Genomic DNA, 24,944 nt, shown 5'->3' on the forward strand with positions numbered 1-24,944 from the left:
CAGACCTGTCCCAGGCTTAATAAGAGCAAATCCATCTTTCTCTTGGCTGAAGGAGGCAGAGACTAAGCTTGAGAACAGAATTATTTGTCTATATTGCAGCATGGAGCATCTGACAGGCCTCAGTGTAAATATTGAAGCCTGATTTACGCTGAAGTCTTGCCCATATAACTATGTCACTTGAGAGGATTGTCACTCTGTCCCCTTCCCATCTCCCCACACCCCAGCAGATGTAGGTAATCTGCCAAAAAGATACTTTTGCTGGTACCACTCATTTTGCTTGAGAAACTGGTGTGAGCTGCATCCCCACAAGGGACTTGACCACATAGCTGCACTAGCAAACCTTTTAAATCACCCAGGAATGAAAGCTGGCATTTCCCACTCGGTGCTTTGACCTCTGAACAGAACAAATGTTCTTTGTCTTCTGTCCAGATCCCACCAGGGACCAGTGCTTCGGAGACAGATTCAGTCGCCTGTTGCTGGATGAGTTCCTGGGCTATGACGACATTCTGATGTCCAGTGTGAAAGCGTTGGCTGAAAACGAAGAGAATAAAGGTAAAAGCATTGGGGACTCGATTGTTTGTACCCGTTCAAGGGAGAACTGCTTTTTCTGTGGGGGCATGGTTGGCATTCTCTGGCTGTTTACTGGAACAGCTCCTCTGACCCTGGGTGCACTAGCATGAGGTAGGTAAAAAGAAACAAGGGGAAGGCAGAGAGGACAACCACACATCTATTTCCTAATGCTTTATTGTCCTGCACGGAGTGAAAGCAGTGGCAGGGAGCAGGCATTGTGGTTTCTTTCTTCGAGTCCTCCTTGGGCCTTAGCAGCTCAGCTGATCCTGTACTGTTCATCACACTGACTTCCACATCCTTTCAGGTTTCCTTCGCAACGTGGTGTCTGGGGAGCATTACCGCTTTGTCAGCATGTGGATGGCCAGGACATCATACCTGGCAGCCTTCGTCATCATGGTCATTTTCGTAAGTAGGGGGAAATTATAAGCATTGCCTCAATATCTGGGATGAGACTTCTCAGCACTGATGTAAGGGCCGAAACGTGCTGGACTGTAGCATGCCTCCTAAACGTGTTTGAGCACAAGATGCCACAGCTGGTTTTAAAGCCCAACTAACTGAAGACATGACTGCACTTGGAATCTTTTTGCAAATGCAAGAATTTGTCGAGGTAAAACCAGTGTACAAAGGAGGCTGAAACAGAGAAAAAAGAGCCGAGTGTACAGTAAATGTTGTGCTGAGACCTGCACACACACAATACACACGCATTCTTCTTAACAGATGAGTGTGTTTTAAGGCCTGTTATAATTGTCTAGTCATCTCCTGCACAGCTTATGCCAAAACATCATGAGGCCATTTTAAGCTAGGAAAGTCCATCCTCCTTAACTCTTTGCCCTGTTACAACTCTGGGAAGGCCAAGCATCTTGGAACAATCTAGGACTAATGCTGACTTCTGTCCTGTTGTTTCAGACTCTGTCCGTCTCCATGCTGTTGCGCTACTCTCACCATCAGATCTTTGTCTTCATTGGTAAGTGTTTCCATATCTCTGTTTTCATGATGGGTTTCGGATCTCGGAGAAAGTCCAGTGCTTTTGAAGAGCAAGGGAATAAATACCTTGATGTCTTTACTGGAGTGATGCTACTTGAGATGGCAGACAGGAGAAGGGAATCTGCTCTCCAGAGCTGAGAATGCATGGCATGGCCTGGCAAAACTACCATCTGGAGTGAGATGCTTCTTAACCAGGGCCAGGATCAGGCTTGATATAAACACAGGGCCATTGATTTCTAGCGTTCTTTCCATTTACACGCAAGAGCTTGGCCCTAAATCTTCTGACAGATAGGCTGTCTTCAAGCGCCCTGTTCTGACTCTTAATGTCTGAATAATGGACTGGACCAGAGCCAGTCACCATTCCCCTCTTGTCGCTGACTCTGGGGTGGGTATTCACAAGCTGAACGCATCAAATACAGAGCTCCCATGTGCTCAGCACTGCTCCCTGGTGCTTTATGAGGGAATCTCATGTCTTGTGAAGCAATGGGTATTGGCCAGGATCAGGGCAGGGCTTGCTAAACCTGTTGCCTGCTCCAATTTGGCCATAGTGCACTGTAAACTGCGAGCTGGAAGTACCTTGTGCCTGTGTCATCCCTCGCATGAATTTCTGCATACAGCTCCACTGGAAAAATACTGTAATCCTCCCTCGTGGGACCTGCCCAGCCCCTTTCTGGGAAATCTGGGGTGCTGGACTAAAGACAGCAGAGATTATGGCATGTTACTGCTATGCTCCAAGCTGCTGGGGGAGACGGAGGGCCCCTCAGTCTCCTGGTATCATGTTTGCCTTTCTTCCTGCAGTGGACCTGTTGCAGATGCTGGAAATGAACATGACCATTGCATTCCCCGCTGCTCCCTTACTCACTGTCATTTTGGCTCTAGTAGGTAAGAACCAGGCTTTATTCCTTGTGTTATTAAAAGGGAACCTCCAGTAGGTCTAAAAAGTACCCTTAAGTGTTAATCGGACTTGCAGTATACTGTCTTAGCTTGTTTGCTGTGGGGTGATGTTCTGTCCACTCGCTACAGAGTGTAGAGTCGGTGGAACGTGGTCACTGCTCCCCCCTACAAAACTATACCTGTGTGGTTTGGTCTTGTCTGCCAGTAACACATCCTCCCTCAGTTAAGATTGCTCTAGCAAGGGGGCTTGGAGGTCAAGATTAACATGCACTGCCTGAGCTGTGCACACTGGGGATGGGGCTGTCTTAGAGTCGGTATGCGGTACAGACAGATCCAATCCACTTCAATATCTCACTTCTCTGAGCTTTGTCCTGAACCTGAAAAACTGTTTTTAATATCCTGTGCCATGCTCAAAGCCAGCAAATCCGCCGCTCTAAGGAAAGTGTGTGGTCAGCAGTCAGGCCTGGACAGCTGTGCCCTGGGGCCTTGGCTTTCCCATCTAGCAAGCATAACAACAGGGACTGGGGCTAGGTAGTCTGCTCCAGGTACCCCCTTAATGCTGGAGAAAGGCCAGCAGGGATTATTCTGTGTCTGCTTGCTGATGGTGGGGTTCTTTGCCTCCCACAGGCATGGAGGCCATCATGTCGGAGTTCTTCAATGACACCACCACTGCATTCTACATCATCCTCATTGTGTGGCTGGCTGATCAGTACGACGCCATCTGTTGCCACACTAACACTAGCAAGAGGCACTGGCTTAGGTAAGAGATACTCACTCGTTCTCCCCCTCGTAACATGCCTGTTGCCATCGCCTTGCTGTGCACATTGTACTGGTGCAACATGCTGCTTTGTTCTGTAGTAGGGGGACATTGTTAGGATCCTCACTCAAGCGCTGGTCCATAACCCAGTTGCTTTCCCCTATTGCTCTTTTGTAACTCATAGAAAATCTGCCGCAAAAACTGCATCCTTCAACTGCTTGCCCAGTCCTCACCTGTTCTGTTTGCACTGAGCACCAGTTCAGACTGGGAGAGTCTGGCTGCTCTTTTAAAGGAGGTGTCACACTTGTTCCCTAGGCAGTACCCCTCCCCAGGGTGCAGACACATGTGGGATCTCTTGGAGCCCCCTCGTCCTCACTGTCTCCTTTCTTCCCAGGTTCTTCTACTTGTACCATTTTGCCTTCTATGCCTACCACTACCGCTTCAACGGACAATACAGCAGCCTGGCTCTGGTCACCTCTTGGCTTTTCATCCAGGTAAGCAGCAGCCTTGCTCTGCTGATCATGAGAGCGTGTTCGATGGTTTACGGCTAATTCCACCTCTAGTCATGTAATATGTCTGAGAGGGGCTGGTTGGCACTTAAACCATCTAGTCAGCAGCTGGTCAGTTGGCTCATGCGGTACGGGTGGATGTACATAGATAAAATGAACTGCTTGTAAATGGCTGTTGATCACAAGTTAGGCTTTCTAAACTGACACAACCCATTTTGAACAAAACCTTTGTTTAAACAACTGCTGTGCATGTTCCCCTGAGCAGGGGAGGTAAAGGGTAGGCAACATTCTCAAACCCACCGAGATGCAGTGCGATTTCCAGGTCACTGATTGATATAAAACCTGCTTTGACAGCTGCCAAGTGGCAGAGGAGGAGGGAGTGAGAGGTAGGACTCACAGAAGATCCCGTGGGCGGATCTAGGATTTTGAAAAGGGGGTTGTACGTGGTGAGGCACATCATCCCATATAATACAGCGCACATTTTCTTCAAGTAAAAAGAAACTGGAAGCTTTACTCACGTTAGGGGCCCAGGGCTGTATTACTTAGTTTGATGGAAGCAAAAACAAATACATGTTATTGGAATGAGTTACAAACAGTGTGCATAGCTGTGACAGGAGCTACATTACCAGAAGCAGTGAGCAGAATTGCAGAAGAAAGGCTAGCTTGGTTGGTGGAACAGCAAGACGGTGAAAAAGGAGAGGGTCGTGAACACCTGGAGCAAAGAAATCGGGTAGATTTTAATGAGCCATGAATTCAGTCGATGCTCTCACTGCTGCCTGAACAGAGATACTGCTGCCACTGCTAGGTCACTGATTTTAAACTTTGGGTGGAGCAGGAGTGAAAGTAAGTGCAATTGCACCAGTGCGTACCATCCCCCTCTGATCCACCCCTGGTCTGTAAGCAGAACCTAAACCATCTTCTTCGGTAACATCCTGGGGAGGAAGATATGATGTGGAGGTCAGGGATGGGAGAGGCAAATGCAGGTGCATCCATCCCCCCACGCCTACCCCAGTGAGACCTGTGGGTCACGGTGGGGGAAGCTTGTGTTGCTGCTGTCTCTGTGGTTCCTCTTGGGGGTTGGTAACGTCTTTCCCTCTGGGTCCCCAGCATTCCATGATCTACTTCTTCCACCACTATGAGCTGCCGGCGATCCTCCAGCAAATCCGCATCCAGGAGATGCTGCTGCAGAACCAGCAGGTGGGCCAGGGCACCCAGACCACGCTGCAGGACAACCTCAACAACAACACCACGGCCGCACCCATCGACATGGGCACCAGGCGGCCCCACCTGCCCACTGGTCCCTCTGCTGAAAGCAGCAGCCCCATCTCTCTGGCCCCCGGTGAAGGCCCGGGGGCTGGCGCCGCTGCGACCTCCTCTGCCATAGCGAGCGATCTGAACTGGGTAGCCGAGACGGCTGCCATCATTACGGAAGCCTCGTTCCTGTCCGACCTGAGCCTCTTGGAGCCGAACATGGTGCACGAAGCCATGGCCAATAGGAGCCCGCAGGATGCAGCCGCTGCTGCTTCGAGCTTGCTAGCCCGAATTCGAGTCAGCAGTGATCGTCCAGAGGCTGCTGGTGGCTCCATCACAATTGAAGTCACTTCGACTCCAGTGACTGCGCCAGCCGTGCCTGCTGCTGCAGAAGACGCACCGGCTCCCCCTCTTGCCGCTGCTCCCCCTACCCCAGTGCAGGAGGATGGAGCCCCTGTCCCCAGCCCTGCCCTCCCCGAGCAAACTGAGGCTGAAGAGGGGTCTCTCAGCCAAGCAGAGCAGAGTGGCAAGGACTGTGTTGCAAGCAGCACCTGGGCAGAGGCATCGGGGGCCTCTGTGCCAGGTACTAAACCACTCCAGCATTTGGATCCGAGTAGTGGGGACCCTGGGGAGACCAGCCCTTGCCCTGCAGCAGCAGGTGGGACAGCCTGCTCTGACCCAGACCGTGGGAGCCTGTCTTGAGTCCTCTCCTTCAGGGACTCCTGGCAGGCCGGAAGGGATTTCTTTTGTTGTTTCTCATCTCACCATCCCAACCCGTAATTCCTCTCAGTGGAAGCACAGCCTCTGGGGCAGAGCAATGGTGCAGGAAATTTCCCCCCAGAAAGTAAATGTGCGAGAGCAAAAGGGACCGATAAGCCTGGGGTCTTTTGTTCTCCAGCCTCCCCTGCAGCAAGGGAGAAGCCATCCATCCAGAGAAGCCATTCTTCAGAGCAAGCCCCGCTTCTCTTGCACTGCGGGCAAACAGAGCTCCAGCACTGGTCATTTTGCCTCTCTGGTGTCACACTACAGGTCTCCCTGCTCGAACCCCAGGAGGGTGGGCAGCTCTCAGGAGGGAGGGCTCCCTGTGGTACTCCCCGGCCCTGTTTGCCTTTGCCAGTGTCCTCCAGTTTGCGATAGAATTACTTTTTTTTTTTCTGGGTTTCAACCAAAAACAAGCAGGCGTCGCATCAAACACAGCACGTTTTGAGATGGGCATAGAGGCTGGGGGAGGCTTACTGGCAGGAGTGGAAAATCAGACCTCGGCGGTCTTCTGAAGCCACTTGCTGAAACCAAGAGCAGTTTCCTTCCATTGCAAGAGCTAAGAAGCTGGGTGGATGCTACTTCTACATCTGTACTCTGGCAGTGTTTGACAGGGCCTTGGTGACTTCATCACGTGGCCCCATGGATACGGGGTGTGCGTGGGGGGTGACACCTTTAGCGGCGGTGTACGTTGGCTGCCACAAAGGCAGAATCTTCCCCTATTTTTAGAAAGCCGTGGCAGTTGTAAGGGCTCATTCTGCTGCCCATTCATTTGAGCCACAGTCATCTGACAACAGGCTGCAGGTAAGGTTTCCTCTAGAGATCGACTCAAGGCAGAGGGGACCGCGTCAGCAAAATTTTCCCTTCCCCTGTACCAGATTTAATTACGCTAGTGAGAAGCTGGGCTCAACCTGATCTGTCTCTGAGGATCATTTTGTGGCCTCTTGCCTCTGCAGTTGCCTGGCCTATTTTTGGAGGGGTGAGAGCAGAGGTAAAGAAAAAAACCCCAACAAACCAAGTAATGAGGTTGCTTTCCTGGCACTGTCTGGTTTTCTGAGTGCAAGAGTGGTGTTTCAGCTAGAGCTTCCTCCCTGTATTAGATGCACGTGACCGGGGTCATGTTTGGAAGAGTCTGCCCAAACCCAGCTCGTTTCTCACAGCAAGGGCTCTAGGAACCCGGCCTCAACGACATGCAGAGCAGCTAGTGCCAGGCGGGTGATAGCTAGAAACCAGTGTGCAGCTTCACGAGCACAAGACAGCCATCCAGCAAGCTGGCGCACCGCAGTCCTGCTGCCCGGTGCCCCTTGACACTCAGCTGCTGCTGCTTCAGTGGCTTCGCTTGTTTTTCAGTGCCTTGTCCTGTGAGCGGGACACCATCGCATCCTTAGATCGGTCCCTTCCCTGAGCCTAGGAGCCCTCCTGCTGCAAGGCCGGCAGGAGGGAGGGAGTCGTTGCAGGTCGAGAACCCTTGTTCCGCGTGGGTCAGTGGGAGCGGGAAGAGCCACAACGCTAAAGCTTGGAACAAATTTCAGGCAAACCTCCCCCAGTCCTGCCTTGGTGGTGAGGAGCTGGGACAGGAGCGGGCAGAGGTGGCCCCAAAGGCTGGCTGATGGGTTGGAGGAGGTGACAATGGTACATGAGGCTTGACTGGAGCCGCGCGCATGTGATCAAGTGGGTTCTGCGTCACAGGAACATCTCCCCCAGCAAGGCACCAAGAGGGAGAGAGGGTGCATGGAAAGGCCCCAGGGGCAGGACTATGGTGGGGCTCTAGACCCACTCTTAGGAGGGGCAGAGGCAGCTTGGGCATGGGGATGATGCTGTGGGAATGCCCAGTAGCTGTAGCCTTGTCCACAGGAGCACAGCCACGTTCGTGCAGGTGAGGGCAGACCTCCTCTCGCCTCCTGATGCTTATGCACCAAGACAGGTGGGCTATAGCACCGGGGGCTGCAGGAAACCTAGCCTGCTGCTAGGGATTTCAACCAGAGACCTCTGTTTTCTTGGCGTTTCCCACCCAGGAAGCCTGTCTTTAGGTGTCCGTCAGTGCCAAGGAGGTGGGGAGAAGGGTGCATTAGTGACCTGCACATTCCCTCTCCGCCGATGCAGCTCGTCGGCAGCTAAACTCTGCCTAAGAGCTTCAGAAGTGTCGGCACGAGGCGGCAGAAAGCTGTAAGGTTTTTCACGGGGGGGCATGCGTTGGGGAGAGGGGGGAAAGGAACCGAATCATTTGCTAATGGAGAGTAGAGTTCATTCTATTTAATTAATGTACAAAAGGTGTTTGTATATATAATAAATACTATATCTAACAGCTGCAGTGGTGCCGCTGGGCCTGGTTGCCTTGCTATCAGTCATGCTGGGGTGCGGTTGGCGATCACCTCCTGGGTCCAGTGCGGGTTTGAACGTATTTAGCTGGCAGCGTCTTTATCCCAGTGAGCCGCTGCTGCGTCCCTAGTGCCCGAGGGCCTTGCAGCACTCCCACGAGGTAGGGGAAGGGTCTGTCCCCCTGCCGCGGAGGAGGAAGCTGAGGCGCAGGGACAAGGGCTCCTGTCCAGGGCAGAGCTGAGGCTCCAACCCAGTGGGGGAGTGCTGCCCCTCCACTTCTGCAGGGTCACGTCTGGAAGACTCAGCCCCTGGCTCGAGCCTGCTTGTATGTACATCCTCAGTTGCACTTTCTCCTGATCTGCTAATTTTGAGAGTCTCGAGCAACTGCTAAGTGCTAGCAGCCGATTGCCCCGTTACTTGCATGGCCTGATGAGTGCTAGTTCCTACCTGAGCCCTCCATCGAGGCAGAGCAGGGGCTTTTCTGGCGCCTGCAATGAAGGGACGGAGGCAAGACCCATCTCTCACAGTGGCTTGTTGCTGTGTGCAGGGAGCCTCCGCTGCAGGGAGGGGACAGGGACGTTGCCCTGAAGGCGAGGCTGCCTGCTTTCCGGGCTGGAGCTGGAAGGAAAGAGACCTATTGGTTTCTCTGATGCTTTTCCGTACAGGGCCTAAAAGGGGAAGAACTGTGGTTTGGGCCTGGGGGAAATGGGTCCTCATTGAAAGTCGACAGCTGCTGTCCAAAGTACCCGGCTTGGGGGGAAGAAGGGGAGGAGGAATGCGTTTGCAGAAGGCCCAGGACCTCTCCCCAAAACAGGATGGGACAAGGGGCTCATTGTGAATGGAGGCCTGCTTTGCTCTGCACGCTTACTCTTGAGGGGGGTTTAACAGCCAGAAGCAGCTGCTTGCCCGTAACGCAGCGGGGCAGGCTGTGGGTAAAGCAAGGCAAGTGAGCAAGCTGCAGGTGGGTCTGCGCCACCTGCCTCCTCCCGGCCAGGCTCAGGTAGGAGGCAGGAAGGTTGCTTGTGCCCGGCAAGAGTCGGGGCCAAGGACGCCGCGGGCCCGCACTGTTACCTGTCCGCACTCTTCTTGGTGATGGCCCTGATGGGCAGCGCGTGGCGGCTCGGAGCAGGCCCCAGCGCCACGACCAGCTCGCTCTTCCTCACCAGCGCCGCCCGCAGCTGGTCCCTCATGTCCTTGATCCTCTCCTCCAGCTCCCTGAGCTCGGCCGCCTTGTCCCCTGCCTCCTGCTGCGGGGCCCGGCCGTTCATGCAGTGCCACACGGGCACCTCCTGCCCCGGGCCCGGCTCTGCCTCCGCGGGCTCCTTCGCCAGGTTGAAGTGCACCCGCTTCTCTTCCTTCCCCCCTGCCTTCCGGAGGTTGTTCCAGCTGGGCTGGCTGGGGGGGCACGCCGGGGGCTCCTGGCTCTTCTGGATGTTGCAGCTGCAAGGGAAGATGGAAAGAGGTCGGGGTCCTGTGCCCTGGACCACTGCCCTGCAAGAAGGAAGCTGCCTCGTCCCCTGGGCCCAGGCTCTGGGTTCCCTTTCGGAAAGCAACGCCACCAGCTACAGGCTTGCGGACAGCCTTCCAGCCCCTGAAGGACGGCTTTAAGGAAGACGGCGATGGGTTATTGCCAAGACGAGGAGCGGCGATCTCAAAATGCAGCAAGGGAAACTGAGACTAGTTTCCTACTAGAAGGAGCCAGCCCCGCAGTACAGCGAGCAAGGCAGAAGTCACCCCTGTGCTGCCCTGCAGTGCCCCAAAGCTGGCAGGGCTGGCCATGCTGCATCCGCGACCAGTACCTCTTCTCCAGGCTCAGCTTTTGGTTCTTCTGCTCCTCCAAGCCCATGTTCAGCGCCCGGTGGATTTTCTGTGCCGCAGGAGCGGGGAGAGAAGCCAAACCTCAGTCACTGGACAAGCAAGAGCCATAGGGATGGGGGCAATGATGGGCTTTGGGGCACTTTCATAGCCATGCCTTCAGCCTCGTGCCTTGGGGGTTTGCTGGGGGGAGCCACCCCAGCCCAAACAGCCCATGGGGTGGGATGGGAGGGCAAAGGAGTCCTCCAGAGAAGGTTTCCCCAACTTTAGACCTTGGGTTGGCCAACGATCATGCCCAAGGGGCGGGTGGGAGGGGTACCACGGAGCAACGGGCACTGCAGCAGGGCATGTGGAGGGGGAAGCCAGGGCTGGCCGCGCTCACCTGGCTGGTATGCAGCCAGTAGTTGAACTTCTTCTTCCTCTTGATGCGGGGCAGGATGAGGCGGTAGAAGATGTGCTCGCCCAGGGAGGTGAGCAGGGACCCGCAGAGCCCGATGCACAGCAGCACGAAGAGCCCCGAGAAGTGGTAGATGCCCATCTGCAGGGTCTGGGCAGGAGACAGGACAGCAGGGTTGTGGTGGGAAGGCGAGGGGGTAGGTGAGCATCACCCCCACAGATCTACCCGGCCCCCCGGGACCGCCCGCACCCCTACCTCGGTGACGGCAAAGACGCGCTTGCCACAGGGCACCATCTTGTACCACTTGTCATGCAGCAGGTCCATGAAGCCGGCTGACTTGTAGCGGCTGATGAACTCGGAGATGTTGGAGGTCAGGGGCGAGTTCTGGGGCAGCCCGATACCATAGCCTGGCGGGGGCAGGGGAGAGGGGTCACAGTCGCAGCGGCAGGGACCAAGCATCCCCCCATCCCATTTGAAAGGGCCGGGCTCCTAGGGAAGCCGAGGGTTTGGCCCGGAGCCCCATTGCCTGGGGCTGGTACTGTCCTCGCTGCTGGGCACGTGGTCCAGCCAGGTGCGTGCGAAGCTGGGAGCCGGCAGGCCTTGGGTGGATGCTGGGCACCAAGACCCCTGCCCCGTCCCTGCTCAGACCCCCCTCGAGCAGCGGTCCCCGCGCCAGGCCGCAGGCTCAGGCTGCAGCTCAGAAGGGAAGGAGGGAGCGCGGGGCCTCATTTCAATTCTCCTCCTGCACTGCCCAGGCAATGAGGAGGGACGCGCAGAAGATGCCAGCGTTGGAGGGGGGCTGGAGGCAGCCGGGGCTGGAGGCAGGGCTCAAGCCCGAGTCCTCCCCGTGAGACCGCAGCGCCTCTCCGGCTGGCTGCTGGACGCGGGGGCTTGCTCCGGGGGGGTTGGCGCAGCTCCCCCCGCTTCTCGGCCCCCTGCTAGCCCAGGATGAGCGTGAGGGGGGAGCGTGCTGCTCTCCAAGCCTGGGGAAGGACGGCAGAAGGAGAGCTGCTGCTGCAGGCAGCGGGGCCTGGCAGTGCAGGGAGGGGACCGTGCCCATCGGACCGTGCCCTGCTCCATATTAGACCCGGGACCAAAGTCTGCACAGCTGCACCGGGGTATCTTTTGCTGCTGAGGTTAAAATCCAGCCGTGCCCTGATGTTGGGTCAAGCGAAGAGCTGACCTCCTGGGTGACATGAGCTGGGCAGTTCTCAGCCATCGCTGGCCGCTTTGCTGGGCAGAGACGTGCAGGCTGGCGTGGCTTTCCCACCAGGCAAGGGCACCTACGTGCAGCAGCCCAGTTGCCCCCCTCGGACTCCCCCAATCTCTCACCTTCGATGGCAAAGGGCTTCCCCACCGTCAGGAGCTTGCAGTCGGAGTCGATGGAGACCTCGTACTCCAGCAGGGACTTGTCCATGATGAAGGCATTGAGCTTGGCAGGCTCTGTCCTGATGGTCAGAGCACAGGATGGTGTAAGGGGGGGGGTCTAGCTGCAGGGGCTGCCCCCCTCATTGCCCCTCGCCAAGGCCTTGGGCAGTGGGCAGCCTCCCCCGCAGCCACTCCAGCCCCAGGGATGGGGGCATTAGCACTGACTCTGAGGGGTGGTCACAGCCTAGCCCGGCAGAGGGGAGCTGGGCATGGGGTGCCAGCTGGGTGTGCTGGGTCCTATTACCCCACCCCAGCCCGAGCCTCTGTAGGGCTAATGTAACCCTTGGAGGGGGGTGAATGTGAGCAATCGGGGGTGTTTGTGCAGCGCCGGACGCCTCTGCCCAGTGTGCGGGTGCATGCACAGCCCCTCCCCAGCCCCCTTACTTGAGCATGGTGACGCCGTCGGTCGTGGCGGGCACGTTGTAGCGCCGCATGTACCCGTGCATCTCGGGGAAGCTCTTCTTGATGTACTCCTCCGCGCTGCTCTCCCACACGGTGCCGAAGCGGAAGCCCTGCGAGGGGTGGTGCAGCTGCAACGAGGGCGACCGCGCCTGGTGAGCACCACGGGCCAGGCCGGCCTGGAAAGGGGGCACCTCCCCGCCGACCCTTGCAAACCCCTATGTCCTCTACACCCCCTACACTGGGGGTGCCCTGCCATCTCCCCCCGGGGGTCCTTGCTAAGTGCAGCACCCCCACTGGCCAGCAGGAGGCACTGTGTTGCGGGGAGCAAGGGGTATTCCCCCCCCCCCCACTCCCTACTCCAATAAGCCCAGTGGGGCATTGCCCCCTACAGGGGCAAGAATGGGGCGGGGGCAGCCCCCTACCTTGGGGTCGTGGATGCCCGAGAGCTCCTCGAAGGTCTTCTCGCCCACCATGACGGCGGCCAGGTTGGCCGTGTAGCTGGAGAGCACGAGGAGGCAGAAGATGGCCCAGAGGTTCATGAGGAAGCGGCCGGTCCAGCACTTGGGCGTCTTGCTGGACACGGTGCGGCCGAAGAGGATGGCGTAGCAGAGGTTGAGGGCGGAGGAGTAGGAGAAGACCTTCCTGCGGTTGCGGCCGTGGGGCGTCATGCCGTAGGGGCTCTTCCACTCGTAGAGCGTGAGGAAGAGCGCCGTCACATGCAGTGCCACGAAGATGCCCACCCACATGGTCCAGTGCAGGGGCCACATGAAGGCGCCAATGGGCGAGGCCGTGTCTTTGGTCCGCACGAGGATGCCCAGGCTGGTGGAGAAGAAGGGGCTGGTGAAGTCGATGACCGTGCTCCGGGCCGAGTTGATGGAGAAGGAGGTGACGGCCATGTGGGCCGTGCCGCTCAGCAGGTCGCCCACCAGCCCGGTCCAGCGCCCGTTCTTCCAGGCGCCGTACTTGCCGTCGCCCACGATGTACAGCTCAAAGTCGAAGGGCAGGTCCTCGGCCAGCTTCTCCAGCAGGTCGATGCAGTAGCCGTAGCAGCACTTCTTGAGGGCCCGGGGCAGCGAGCCGTTCTTGGAGCCCAGCGCCTCGAAGAGGGTGTCCAGCACGGCCGACTCGTTGGTGTGGGGGTCCAGGCAGAGCTGCCCAGCCGGGCAGCTCCCGTCCTCGTCCACCTCCCGCGTGAAGACGAAGGGGTGCTCCACCAGCGTCACCACCCGCAGCCTGGGGCGGGAGAAGCCGTCCCCGTCGCCCGGGCTCTTGTGCTGCAGTTGGCTCTGCCAGGTGCCCTCCTCCACTGTGAGCTTGCCCTCGCGCCAGCTGCCCACGGTCACCCAGGTGGGCCGGCCCAGCGAGTCCTGCAGCAGGCTCCAGAGGCGGTAGTGCCGGGCCGTGTGCACCGCCGACGTGTCGTGCACCGACACGGGGCCCGTCTGCCCCTGGAACGACGTGTTGGCCAAGAACCTGGCGGGGGAGAGGAAGACCCCGTGAGAATCGGGCACACGCGTGTCCCACGCACGTGTGCCCGGGCATGTAGCACTATGGCACAGATCGGATACGTGTGCCCATGGCAGGGTGCTGGTGCACGACCAGGTGTGGCTGCATGGGCATGCGATATAAAGGGACGGGCAGCGCCAGGCAAAGTGTCCCAGCCGAGGCCACAGAGCCAGGCAGTGGCGAGGCTGAGAGCAGGCAGGATAGTTGGTGCCCCAGGGAAACCGAGGCACCGAATGGGTGCCCTCGCTCCCAGTCCCCGCTCCCCCAAGCTATGGGAGGCCAGGACTCCAGTGCCCAGGGACACGGCGGCACGTGCCCGCTCACCGGGAGAGGTACTCCCCCGAGGACGGGCCGGTGTCCGTGTGCCGGTCGTTGCAGTTGACCATGGTGTGCAGCAGCGCCAGGTCGGGCCGCACGAGCACGGCGCTGCCCATGGCCCTCGCCACCAGCTGCACGGCGTCCTGCACGAAGAGCTCCAGCGCCGGCCGCTCCACCTCCCCGTAGGCCAGCAGCCCCAGGGGCAGCCCCTCGGTCTGCAGCTCCTCGGCGCTGAGCGGCTGGCCCAGCACCCAGTGCAGCTCCTGCGGCCCCACGCCCGCCTCCTGGGCCGCCTGGAAGAGCTGGCGGGAGCGCCGGGCGTCGCAGCCGAACAGCAGCACCGGGCCCGGCAGGTCCCGGAGCTCCTCCAGCCCCCGGGCGGCACCCGCCTCATCCCGGGAGCTCAGGTCCAGCAGGACCTGCGGGCGCAGGCGGGTGCGGCTGATCCAGACGTCGAGGAAGCCGGGCACATCCCAGGCCGGGCAGAGCACCAGGGCGACGTCGTGCCAGTCGTTGGCTTGCAGGACGGCGGCTAGCACATCCACCAGCGTTTCCAGGGGGCTGTGGAGGTCCATGCGCAGGTGGAAGGGGTTCTGCGGGCAGAGAGGGCGTGAGGGCCCCGCCGCGCTCGGAGCTGCACGGCGCAGGCCATGGCAGCCAGGCGTGGGCAGCCCTGAGCTTCCTTTCCTCCGGCGGGCTTGCGGGCAGGCTGCCCAAGCCCCCCCGCAACATCCTCCCTGCCCTGGGGACCTCCCCTGCCCAGGAGAGGATGCTCCCAGCCCCAGCACCCTGCCAGCACCGGGGGGAAGATGGGGGGGCCCGGTCCTTGCCGTCAGGGCTGGCTTTTGAGACAGGCAGTGGCAGGCCGGGGATGCGGGAGACTCAAGGGAGGAAGCCAAGCTGGTGCGTAGCCAGGGCATTGCTCAGCAGGAGCAGCCGCGTCGCGCTAGGGTGGAGCAGGGGGCTCTGCTGAGTCACCCTGGCTGGCCCCCACCCCCTAGTGCCACCCCGGGGGGGCACTGCCAGCCCAGCCCCTGCTAGCAAGCCTGCAGCTCCTGACCCACAGGGCTAAGGCAGGGGGAGAAGCAAGGGGCGCAGCGCCGGCAGCGTCGGAGAACCCGTAGGGTGCGGGTAAGTCCATCTCCTGCTGCCAGGGGGATGGAGGCCACCGAGGCAGGGGGATCCCCGCTACCATCAGAGCAGTGGCTGAAGCCACGGGGGAGCTCTCACCAAGGGGTGAAAAGGCCCTGTCGCTGCCATCTGCAGCTGTGCCCTCCCGGGGCACTAAGGACCCGGCCCCACGGGCTGTGCCGCTGTCTACAGGGTGCCAACGTGGGGTCCCCCTGGGATGTCCCACGCCCCTGCTGCTGGGCCCATCGGCTCTGGGACTAGAGCTCAGCTCAGAGCAGGGGACTCTGCGGGGCACAAGTCGGGGGGATTTTGCCCTGTGGCTGGACCCAGGCGCAAAGCCGCTGGATATGTCTCGGCAGGACAAGGTGAGTCCGGCACCTGCTCCGGAGAGCCTGTCTGTCCGCAGGACCCTCTAGCCCCCGAGCCCCCCGGCCCCCACACTGCCCACCCCCGCGGGATGCACGAGGCTGGGAGGCGAGTGGCCGGCAGAAGGCCTGCTCGGCCCGGGACGCTGGGAAGCGAGAAGCCAGACAGGAGAGGATGCGGGCGGGGGGGGTCTGAATATCTGGAGGGAGGCTGTGGCCCCCCCTGCCCTTGCTCTCTCACGAGGCACAGGGCTCTGCAGCAATACGGGCTACCGGCCAGGCGCCCCGGGCACCTGGGGTCTGTTCCAAGCTCTACGACCGACCTGCCAGGGAACCCACGCCACGGAGTTTCTCCGTGCCTCAGTTTCCCCTCCTGCCTTGCGTCCATTGCATCTGTCCCCACGGCAAGCTTTGCCCCTGCCTGCCCCTCTCCCGGCCCTGTGCGGGCCCTTCCCGGCAGGCCGCTGTCCCCGATACTCGACGGCCACACCGAGGACCCAGTTCCTGCCCAAACCCCACACCGGGGGCTGCCGGCAGAGGCTGCAAATTCCCGGGGAAAGCAGCAAACGCGGCCGGCTTCGCAGTGCCGGTGACAAGCCCCCGTGCCCCCACCCGCCGGGCTCGGGAGCCGTGTCCGCGCCATCAATAATTCAGCATCATAAAAGCGAGAGAGCAGCGGGTGCGTGGGCGGCAGCAGGGCGAGCGTGGAAGTTGGCCCGGGCCTCGCGACGAGGCCTTGGCAGCGCATGGGAGGGGGGGGGGGGGGGGTCTCTTTCTGGCCCGTTTCCCCACGAGACCCAGGCCCTGCCTTTCACCCGCACTTTTCTCCCGGACCCCGAAGGCAGCTGCTCTGCAATTCTGGGGGGCACGTGCATGGGGCACTAGAGTTGGTCGGCCTCGCCTCCAGATCCAAGCCCCCCCATGGGTCTCCAGCAGCCCCTTGCCCTCCCCACCGGCCAGGCCAGGCCTTGGGGAGACCCAGGCCACGATTTCCCTGGAGTCTGGCTGATGGGAAAGGGACTGCGTTCCCCGAGGCGGACGGGGGTCTTTGGGGACATGAAGCTTTCTGAAAGCATCTCAAGCTGACCTCTCCCCGCTTTGAATCACGGCTTTGATTTCAGATGGCTGGAGGCCAGGGAGCCCCGTGGGGCTGTTTGGGGGAGCAGCCTCGGAGCATCCTCCAGCGCAAGCATCCCAAACACGGCCGTCTGTGCCGTGCCGACCCCAGCTCCCTGCCGCACGGAGCAGCCTCCTCTTGGCTGCCACCACACGCTTGCCCGCCCCAGCAGCCGGGTGCCCGGCAAAAGCCTCCGGTTGGAAAGCGCAGAGGGGCTGATCAGCCGCACCAGGCACGTTCCCCGGCCCCTCACCCCCAAGCCAGCAAGGGCAGCGAGACCCTGGCACGGCCTGCCCCAGCTGCCAGGCAAGCGGAGCTATGCAGAGCACCCAAGGGCTCCACCAGCTGCAGAGATGCAGCCACCTCTGGGGTGGGAAGGAGCAAGAGGCACCCGGCACGGGAGACAGCCTGGGCCCTGCGCAGCCGCGCTGGGGGGTGGGTGCGGGTCTCTTGGGAAAACCAGAGGCCCCCATCCCGTCAGGATTCGGGGCGCAGCGGGGGGGGGGGGGTTAGACCTCCCACTGCATCTCTGACCGCGCTCCTCGCGCCCGGCTCCTCCACGCTGCCTTGGCCAGGATCGGGCCCCCGCTCCTTGCCTTCCAGCAGCTCCCGCACAGCCCGGGGGGGGGGGGGGGGGGGGGGGGCACCATCCCCTGCACCTGGAGCTTCTCCCCCCATCCAGCCTTCCAGGGGGCGCAGGGCAGGGCAGGGCAGGGCAGGGGTTCTCCTGGCTGCACACCGACCCCCCAAGGACACCTGTGAGTCACAGCTGAGCCCTGCTGGGACCGGCCAACTCTTCGCCGCACCTGCTGAGCCACCCCAGCCCCTCGGGGTGGCACAGGGGGGGTCCCCTCCACTCCCCCATCTCCAGGGTTGGCACAAGGGGGTCCTCTCCACCTGCCCTGTCCCAGGGTTGGCACAGGGGTCCCTCCTCCACTCCCCCATCCCTGGGGTTGGCACAGGGGTCCCTCCTCCACTTCCCCATCCCTAGGGTTGGCACAGGGGTTCCTCCTCCACTCCCTCCGCCCCGGGGTTGGCACAGGGGGTCCCTCCTCCATTCCCCCATCCCCGGGGTTGGCACAGGGGTCCCTCCTCCACTCCCTCAGCCCCGGGGTTGGCACAGGGGTCCCTCCTCCACTCCCCCTGCCCATCCCTAGGGTTGGCACAGGGGTCCCTCCTCCACTCCCCCATCCCCGGGGTTGGCACAGGGGTCCCTCCTCCACTCCCCCCGCCCCGGGGTTGGCACAGGGGGTGCCCTCCAGCCGCCCATCCCCGGGGCTGGCACGGGGGTCCCGCGCAGGCCGGCCCCTTACCCGAGGCGGCGCGGGCGCGGGCCGCTCCAGGTCCGGCAGGCTGAGCACGGGGATGCCCAGGAAGGCGGCGAGGAAGTCGAGCTGCAGCAGCTCGCGGCGGCTCTGCGGGAAGGCGAGCACGGCCGCCACGCCGCGCCCCGCCAGCGCCCCGCACAGCCAGGCGGCCAGCGAGGCGGGGTCGCGGGCCGGGGGCGCGCCGGCCACCAGCTCCACGCTCAGGTTGAAGGGCAGCCCCGCCGCCCGGCCGGCCGCCGCCAGCGCGCCCCGCACCCGGCCCCGCGCCGCGCCCCGCGGCAGCACCGCGCCCAGCCGCACCGCGCCCCCCGCCCGCGCCAGCACCCGGCACGGCTGCGGGTGCGCCCCGCTCAGCGCCAGCCACAGCCCCAGCCCCAGCCACGGCCACGGCCACGGCCACGGCCACCGCGCCATGCGGCAGCGCCCGGGCTCCGCGCGGCCATGGGCGGGCCGGGCCGGCCGGCGGGCGGGCGGGCGGGCGGCAGCAGGAGGAGGAGGAGCCCTGCGGCGGGCGCGGGCCGGCGGCGCTCGGACACGCGTGCACACCGCACGCGGACACACGCACTCAGGCGGACGTGCACGCTTGGACACACACGGGCAGACACGTGTGCGCAGACACGCGGACATAAGCACTCGTACGCGTTTGCACACAGACATGCACGCACACCCGTACAAGAGCACTCGTACACCCGTGCGCACAGACACAACACACACAGACATGCACGCACATACACACGTGCACACAACGCAGACAGACATGCACACTTAGACACACAAGCAGACACGTGTGCACAGACACACGGACATAAGCACCTGTATGTGTTTGCACACAGACATGCACACACACCCGGACAAAAGCACTCGTACACCCGTGCGCACAGACACAACACACACAGACATGCACGCACATACACACGTGCACACAATGCAGACAGACATGCACACTTAGACACACACAGGAAGACACGTGTGCACAGACACACGGACATAAGCACTCGTACGCGTTTGCACACAGACATGCATGCACACCCGGACAAAAACACTCGTACACCAGTGCGCACAGACACAACACACACAGACATGCACGCACATACACACGTGCACACAATGTAGACAGACATGCACACTTAGACACACACAGGCAGACACGTGTGCACAGACACACGGACATAAGCACTTGTATGTGTTTGCACACAGACATGCACGCACACCCGGACAAAAGCACTCGTACACCCGTGCGCACAGACACAACACACACAGACATGCACGCACATACACACGTGCACACAACGCAGACAGACATGCACACTTAGACACACAAGCAGACACGTGTGCACAGACACACGGACATAAGCACTTGTACGTGTTTGCACACAGACATGCACGCACACCCGGACAAAAGCACTCGTACACCCATGCGCACAGACACAACACACACAGACATGCATGCACATACACACAACGCAGACAGACATGCACACTTAGACACACACAGGCAGACACGTGTGCACAGACACACAGACATAAGCACTTGTATGTGTTTGCACAGACAACACAGACATGCATGCACATACACAGACATAAGCACTCATACATGTGTGCACACAACACAGACACATGCACACAGACACACACAGGCAGACACATCAGCACTCAGGCATGCACATGCACACACAAGCACTCATACACACACTTGCACACACAGACATGCATGGGCATACACACAGAGACAGACATGCACACAGACACATGGGCACACACATACAACACACACCAACACAAACAGAACACACACAGAAATAAGCACTCATACACACAGACACACATGCACACAGAGACACGTGCACACAGAGACACACGGATGCGCACACAACACACTGGCAGACACCAGCACTCATATATGCATGCACACAGACACAAGTGCATACACATACAGAGACAGACGTGCACGTGGACACACACAGACAGACACATGCTCACCCCCACCCCAGGCCCAAGCCCCCAGGAGTGGGGCCGTGGAGGGCAGCCTGGCTCAGGCCCCGGGGACCAGCCCTGTTTCCAGAACACCGGAGGGGGGAGCTCCTGCCCCCACCCTCGGCCTCAGCCCCCGCAGCTACAGGGCAGGTGGCCCGTGGCTCCCCCAGGGAAGCAGCTGCTGCCTCCTCTGCGGAGGAGCCTCCTAGTCACCCTGGATTGTGGTACCCTGAGCCCCGAGGGGTGGGTGGGTGTAAAGGGAGGGGCGGGGGGCCCAGTGGTTAGAGCCAAGCAGGGCACTGGCTCGACCCCCAGTGACCTGCCGCAATGTTTGGGTCCTCCTCTGCCTCAGTTTCCCCTTCTGCCAAATGAGGACCATGATATCGCTGCTCTAGGTGGGTGTCCTAGCTGTGTCTATTAGTGTGTGTATGTGGACACTTAAAGCCCTTTGCAGCAGCTGCCATGGCATACAGGCCTAAGCACAACCCAGGGTGCCCACATCCCCCACACCAGCTTCACCAAACCGCACAATCCACACACTGTGCAGACGTGGTGCACAGCTCACAACTTGCTCGGCCCCCCCCCCGGACAGCATGCGCATGCACGCACACACGCACACACCACCCCAGCTACACACTCCAAGCTACACAACACCCCCAGGGTCTGGGCTGGTGTGTAGCACACGCAGGACATCACCACGAACACACGTCTCAGCACAGCCGGTGGTGCTTGTGAGCCCCATCCCTACCCACACCCGAGGGCACAAGTCTTGCATGGATCACAACACACATCGTCATCCCCCCCCGACACCCACCCCCTGAAAACTCCCTGCAGCCCCACACACCGCCTCTGCACCCCCTCGTGTGGGCCACCACGTGTGCACGGGCCTGGCCGAGCCCTTGTGACAGCCGCGAGCAAGCACGCCGATGGCGGCACCATGCAGGCAGCCGTGACCCCTGAATGCCGAGGGTCCGTATTGCAATGCAGGCGCAGGCCCCTGCCAGCCTCGCAGCATCAATCCAGAGGGATGCCTGCCCCCTCGCAACACCCAGCGCTTCCCCGCCACTGCTCCCCACCCTCCCACGCTGCCTGTCCCCGCCAGGCCTTCCTGCGCGTGTGACATGAATGAGAAAGCTAGGACTGCCAGCTACCCGGGCACGTCAGGATAAGAGCTGGAGCAGCAGATGGGGCCCAATCTGATGAGGCTTTGCACGACGCAGCAGTGGGGGGGAGGCTTGTACAGGGCTTATCTTCATGCCCCCCCCCCGTACACCCCCTCATCCCTGCAGTGGCTGTACGTGGACACCAGCCAGCCTCCGACGCATTCAGTCTCGCCGCCCCGCCGGTGCTGGGTGTCTTCATTAGACCAACGAGGATTCCCCTGCTAAAGACGCAGGGATCGCAGCAGGCACCAGCCCCCTGTCTGGACACTGGTGTGCACTGCAGAGCTGGGGGGAGCAGGGCAATGTCAGCCAGGAGGCAGCCCCCCAGCAAAGCTGCACCCTCTGCTTGCTTTGCTCCCGGAGCCGGCTCTGCTAGCTCAGCCTTGCCACAGTAGCGGGGCCCGGTCAGCGCAGCAACCCTCCTAGCACAGGCACCCCCCCAACGTGGGTCCCCAGCAGCCTGGCTCTTGCAATTCACAGCACCTGCCTGGCCCCAGGGATGGACTCTGGCCTATCCCCCAGCACGGCACGAAACTCTCCCACTTGCTCCCCTCCCAGCCCCACCGAAGCCGCAGGACCCGCAGTGTCGGGGCTGCAAAAACCACCTTGCGGCTTTGCAACAGCTCTCTTGGCTCCATCAGATTCCCTCCCCTCCCCTCCCCACGCCAGCGTCCCGGTCCAGGACCTCGGCGGCGCAGTGCGGCGCTGACCTTGTGCTGCCAGGAAGGATCTTGTTTAAAATCAAGGCACCTTTTATATATATATATGTTTTTTGGCTTGTGTGGTTTTTAAGCCCGTAATGGGTGTCAGCGCCTAAATGGCCAGGACAGCTGAGTTCAGGGAACAGCAGCTTATTTCGGTGTTTCATCGATTTATGGGGCGTTGTAAAGAAAGGGAGGAAAAAACCAACCAGAGCAACAAGAGATAGAGAGAGGCCTGGAAAGCAGCAAGGCTCGAGTCAGGACTCGTGATAGTCCTAAATAATGACCTGGCCTGAGAGCAGAGTGGCTGGGAGACGACAGGAGAGTGCATCTCATCTCCTTATGGGGTTTTCTTGCCTCTGCTGTGTAGTTGTGTGTCATAAGCCCTATAATGTCACTGGAGAGTCTCAGGTGGGCTCTGTCTTTTTTGGCAGGGCAGGCAGGGGGATCTGGAGTCCAGCTTCAGCACTGCCAGGAATTGCTGATCGTCACCCACAAACTCCCCCGGGGCCCTGGGTTTGTCACAGTGAGGTCTGCCATGGCAGGAGCATAACTGGGTTGCTGGAGGTCCGGCGGTAGGACCCGGGAGTCCGGGTTGGCAGTGTGGCAGAGCTAAGGGGGCTCAGGAGAGGCACTGCCTCTGTTTCCCTGAACACGATCATTTCCAGTTCATTCCCCCCAGTCTCTGCTCTTCGCATTTCCAGCATCCCACCCCACCCCACGAGGCATGGCACAGACGCAGGGAAAGCCGTGGCCTGTCCCCCACCGGGGCTGCTGCTCTGCACGGGCACAGGTCGGGAGGGGAAACTGAGGCAGGGATCAGGGATGTGACTTGCCCAAGGTCTGTGGCAGAACCCCGGCGCCCTGGTCCCTGCTCTCTGGATTCGCCCCTCGGCCAGGATGCGATGGAGGCGAAGGAGGAGGGGGTGCAACAAGCCTGGGCTGGGTCCCTGTCCCTGCAGCGTCGTCCCCAACCCCGGCTGGGCGCAGGAGCCCACGTGGGGCAGCCGTCCAGCCCGCAGTGGCCGGGCTGCAGGTGTGATGCAGCAATGCAGAGGCACTAATGCATTCACCCAGCCCGGGAAGCATCGGGGAACCAGTGCAACAGCCTCCACCGACCAGGCCTGGGGGTCAGGATGCCTCCCCTGGTCCTTAGCAAAGCAATTATTAACCCTTGGGGTGCAGGGAAATGGCTCTATTAACCCTTTGGGTGCTAGGGGTGCAGGACACCAGCCTCTCTAACCCAACCCAGGATGACTGGGGGGGGGGGAGGGGGGTGTCTCACTGCTGACGCCCTCCCCTCCTAACTGGATGCTTTTGAAAGCCAGGGCCATCTCCTAGAAAGAAAATCCAGAGTGTGGGGAAGAAGAGGGATCCCACACCCGGCTGGTTGGACCCAGGCCCTGTGTGCTGGGTAGGGGGGGGACGGGCAAGCCACCTGTGGCAGGAAGGGCTCTTGCGGGCTCCCCAGCCCCCCGGCACCCCCTGCTGCCAGGGGAAGAATGGGAGAGAGGGAAACCTATTATGTTAATAACCTCCAAGAAAAATAGAGTCATGCACCAGCTGGCAAAACTATCGATCAGCTGCCAGATTTAATGAGGAAACACTAACGAATGCCCGGGGAGGAGATGGCTCTGCCAAGGAGAAAGGGCTTTGCGGCACCGCGTTGCTTTGCTTTGCCAGGCTGGAGTAGGCTCCCTCCCCCCCATGCTCCTAATGAACTCAGTAATGAGCAGGGGGGGGCTGGCTGGGATGGGGCAGGTGGAGCAGGGTGGAGGACTGTGATTTGGGGCGAGTGCCCCCCACCTCCACTGGGGCTGTGGCTTGGGGAGGGGAGATGGCACTGGCTGCCGGGCCCGGATCCCATCTGGCTCCCGGGATACAGCAGAGCTGACGCCCGCGCTTTCATTACCAGCTCCGAGCCCGATCCAGGAGCTGTGGGCGTCTCTTGGCACTGGGGGTCCTGAGCCCGGCCCTGCTGCCTCGCCCGGCATGTTCTTCCTGGCGTACTGTGGTGCTGCGGCCCAGAAGCAGCTGCATTTGGACGGTGCCGCACACAGGCAGCAAGGGGAGGCCCGGGGGTCCGGGGGGAGGCACCAGCAACACCAGCATCAGCAACAGTGACGCCGCCGAACGCGGCGAAGCGCCTCGGGGGATGGAGCCGGCCCGGAGGTCCTAATGGCGCTTCCCATGACACCCAGGAGGAGGGGAACGGAGCAGGGGGATGGCTCAGATTCTGCCCTGGGCTCCGACCCGGGCCCGAGGGAACGTGGCTTGGCTCCTGGGGTCTCTGCCACTCACCCGGATCCTTTGTGCTGTCGTGTTGGCTCAGCTCGTCCAGCTGTGAAGCCTCCCCGCGACCCCAGGGAGGACCGAGCTGCAAGGAGGCAGAGAGCCATCAAAATCCACCGTCCGGCCACATCCCAAGGCCCCGCTTGCCCCAGGGAGGAGACCAGAGGCTGCACGGCCACCCCTCGCACGTCCCTCCACCTCGCTCTGCTCGGATGGGCCAGGGGGTGAGATCTCTCAGTGGGTCCTGGAGACCTCTCCACCTCCCCGGCCAGCAAGCACATCTGCTGGGAGCAGTTTGGGGCTCGTGACACACGGCGTAGCAGTCCCGACTCCCTGCGGGACAGAAGAGGGGAGCGTGCACTCACACTCACACCCCCTTCTTGGTCCTTAGTGATTCCAGGATCTCCCCTCGCATTAACCAGAGCCTCCCCTTCCTGGCACCGGGTCGCTCCTCCTGCCGGCCCCCTCTCCCTTGACCCCACATACCCCGCGGGCAGGTGGACTTGGGCTGCTTTGCTTTCTGGAGTACCTGGCAGCCGAGAGTGGCTCTCTCTGCTTCACCCAGCCTTGCAGGGCAGCAGCCGTAAACTCAGGGGTAGATGAGGGAGCGGGGACGGATACGGACACCTGCCATTGATGCACCCCTGCGATGGGAGCCCGGCAGAGCCCAAGCCCACGCTCCGGGGAGGAGACCAATGTGTGGTCCTCTAGCAAAGCCCTGAACAAAGCTTCAGGCAGGTTTTCGGTGGCAAAAAATAGCTGGAAACCTCCCCCCTCAACCCCTCCCGCCGCCTGTTCCCGAGCCCCATCTGGCCTGGGAATTTGCTGCTAGAGAAAAATTAGCAGTGGGGCCGAAGAGGCGATTAAGCCAATCCTTCGTGCTGCTAGCTTATCACCTGCAAGCTGGCAGCTAATTAAAGAGATAAATTGCAAGCAGGTAGCTTGGGGACCACCCACCCTGCCC

The 24,944-nt window shown here is 60.7% G+C and overlaps 2 protein-coding genes across 3 annotated transcripts in view; one reads left to right on the top strand and one right to left on the bottom strand.

Annotated features, from left to right (window-relative positions):
• TMEM259 (transmembrane protein 259) overlaps positions 1-8,032 on the top strand; it is a 24,214-nt gene extending 16,182 nt beyond the window's left edge. For both annotated transcript variants that reach the window (XM_014603455.3, XM_006272509.4), the window contains exons 5-11: positions 430-552; positions 875-975; positions 1,477-1,534; positions 2,353-2,436; positions 3,076-3,208; positions 3,600-3,699; positions 4,822-8,032. In XM_014603455.3, coding sequence (XP_014458941.1) covers positions 430-552; positions 875-975; positions 1,477-1,534; positions 2,353-2,436; positions 3,076-3,208; positions 3,600-3,699; positions 4,822-5,667 — 1,445 coding nt within the window. In that variant the 3' untranslated portion in view covers positions 5,668-8,032. The remainder of the gene's footprint in view (positions 1-429; positions 553-874; positions 976-1,476; positions 1,535-2,352; positions 2,437-3,075; positions 3,209-3,599; positions 3,700-4,821) is intronic.
• On the bottom strand, positions 7,963-18,269 carry GRIN3B (glutamate ionotropic receptor NMDA type subunit 3B). The gene is made up of 10 exons (XM_019484015.2): positions 17,836-18,269; positions 13,916-14,502; positions 12,508-13,558; positions 12,068-12,213; positions 11,588-11,703; positions 10,511-10,662; positions 10,241-10,405; positions 9,843-9,910; positions 9,115-9,483; positions 7,963-8,661 (listed from the first exon to the last, which is right to left on the bottom strand). Exons 1-10 carry the CDS (start codon positions 18,262-18,264, stop codon positions 8,565-8,567), a joined length of 3,180 nt encoding a protein of 1,059 aa, XP_019339560.2. The 5' UTR covers positions 18,265-18,269; the 3' UTR covers positions 7,963-8,564.
• Positions 18,270-24,944: the final 6,675 nt, after the last annotated feature.

Source organism: Alligator mississippiensis, chromosome 16 (genome assembly GCF_030867095.1).
Source record: "Alligator mississippiensis isolate rAllMis1 chromosome 16, rAllMis1, whole genome shotgun sequence".
In the NCBI taxonomy this organism is placed as follows: Eukaryota; Metazoa; Chordata; order Crocodylia; family Alligatoridae; genus Alligator; species Alligator mississippiensis.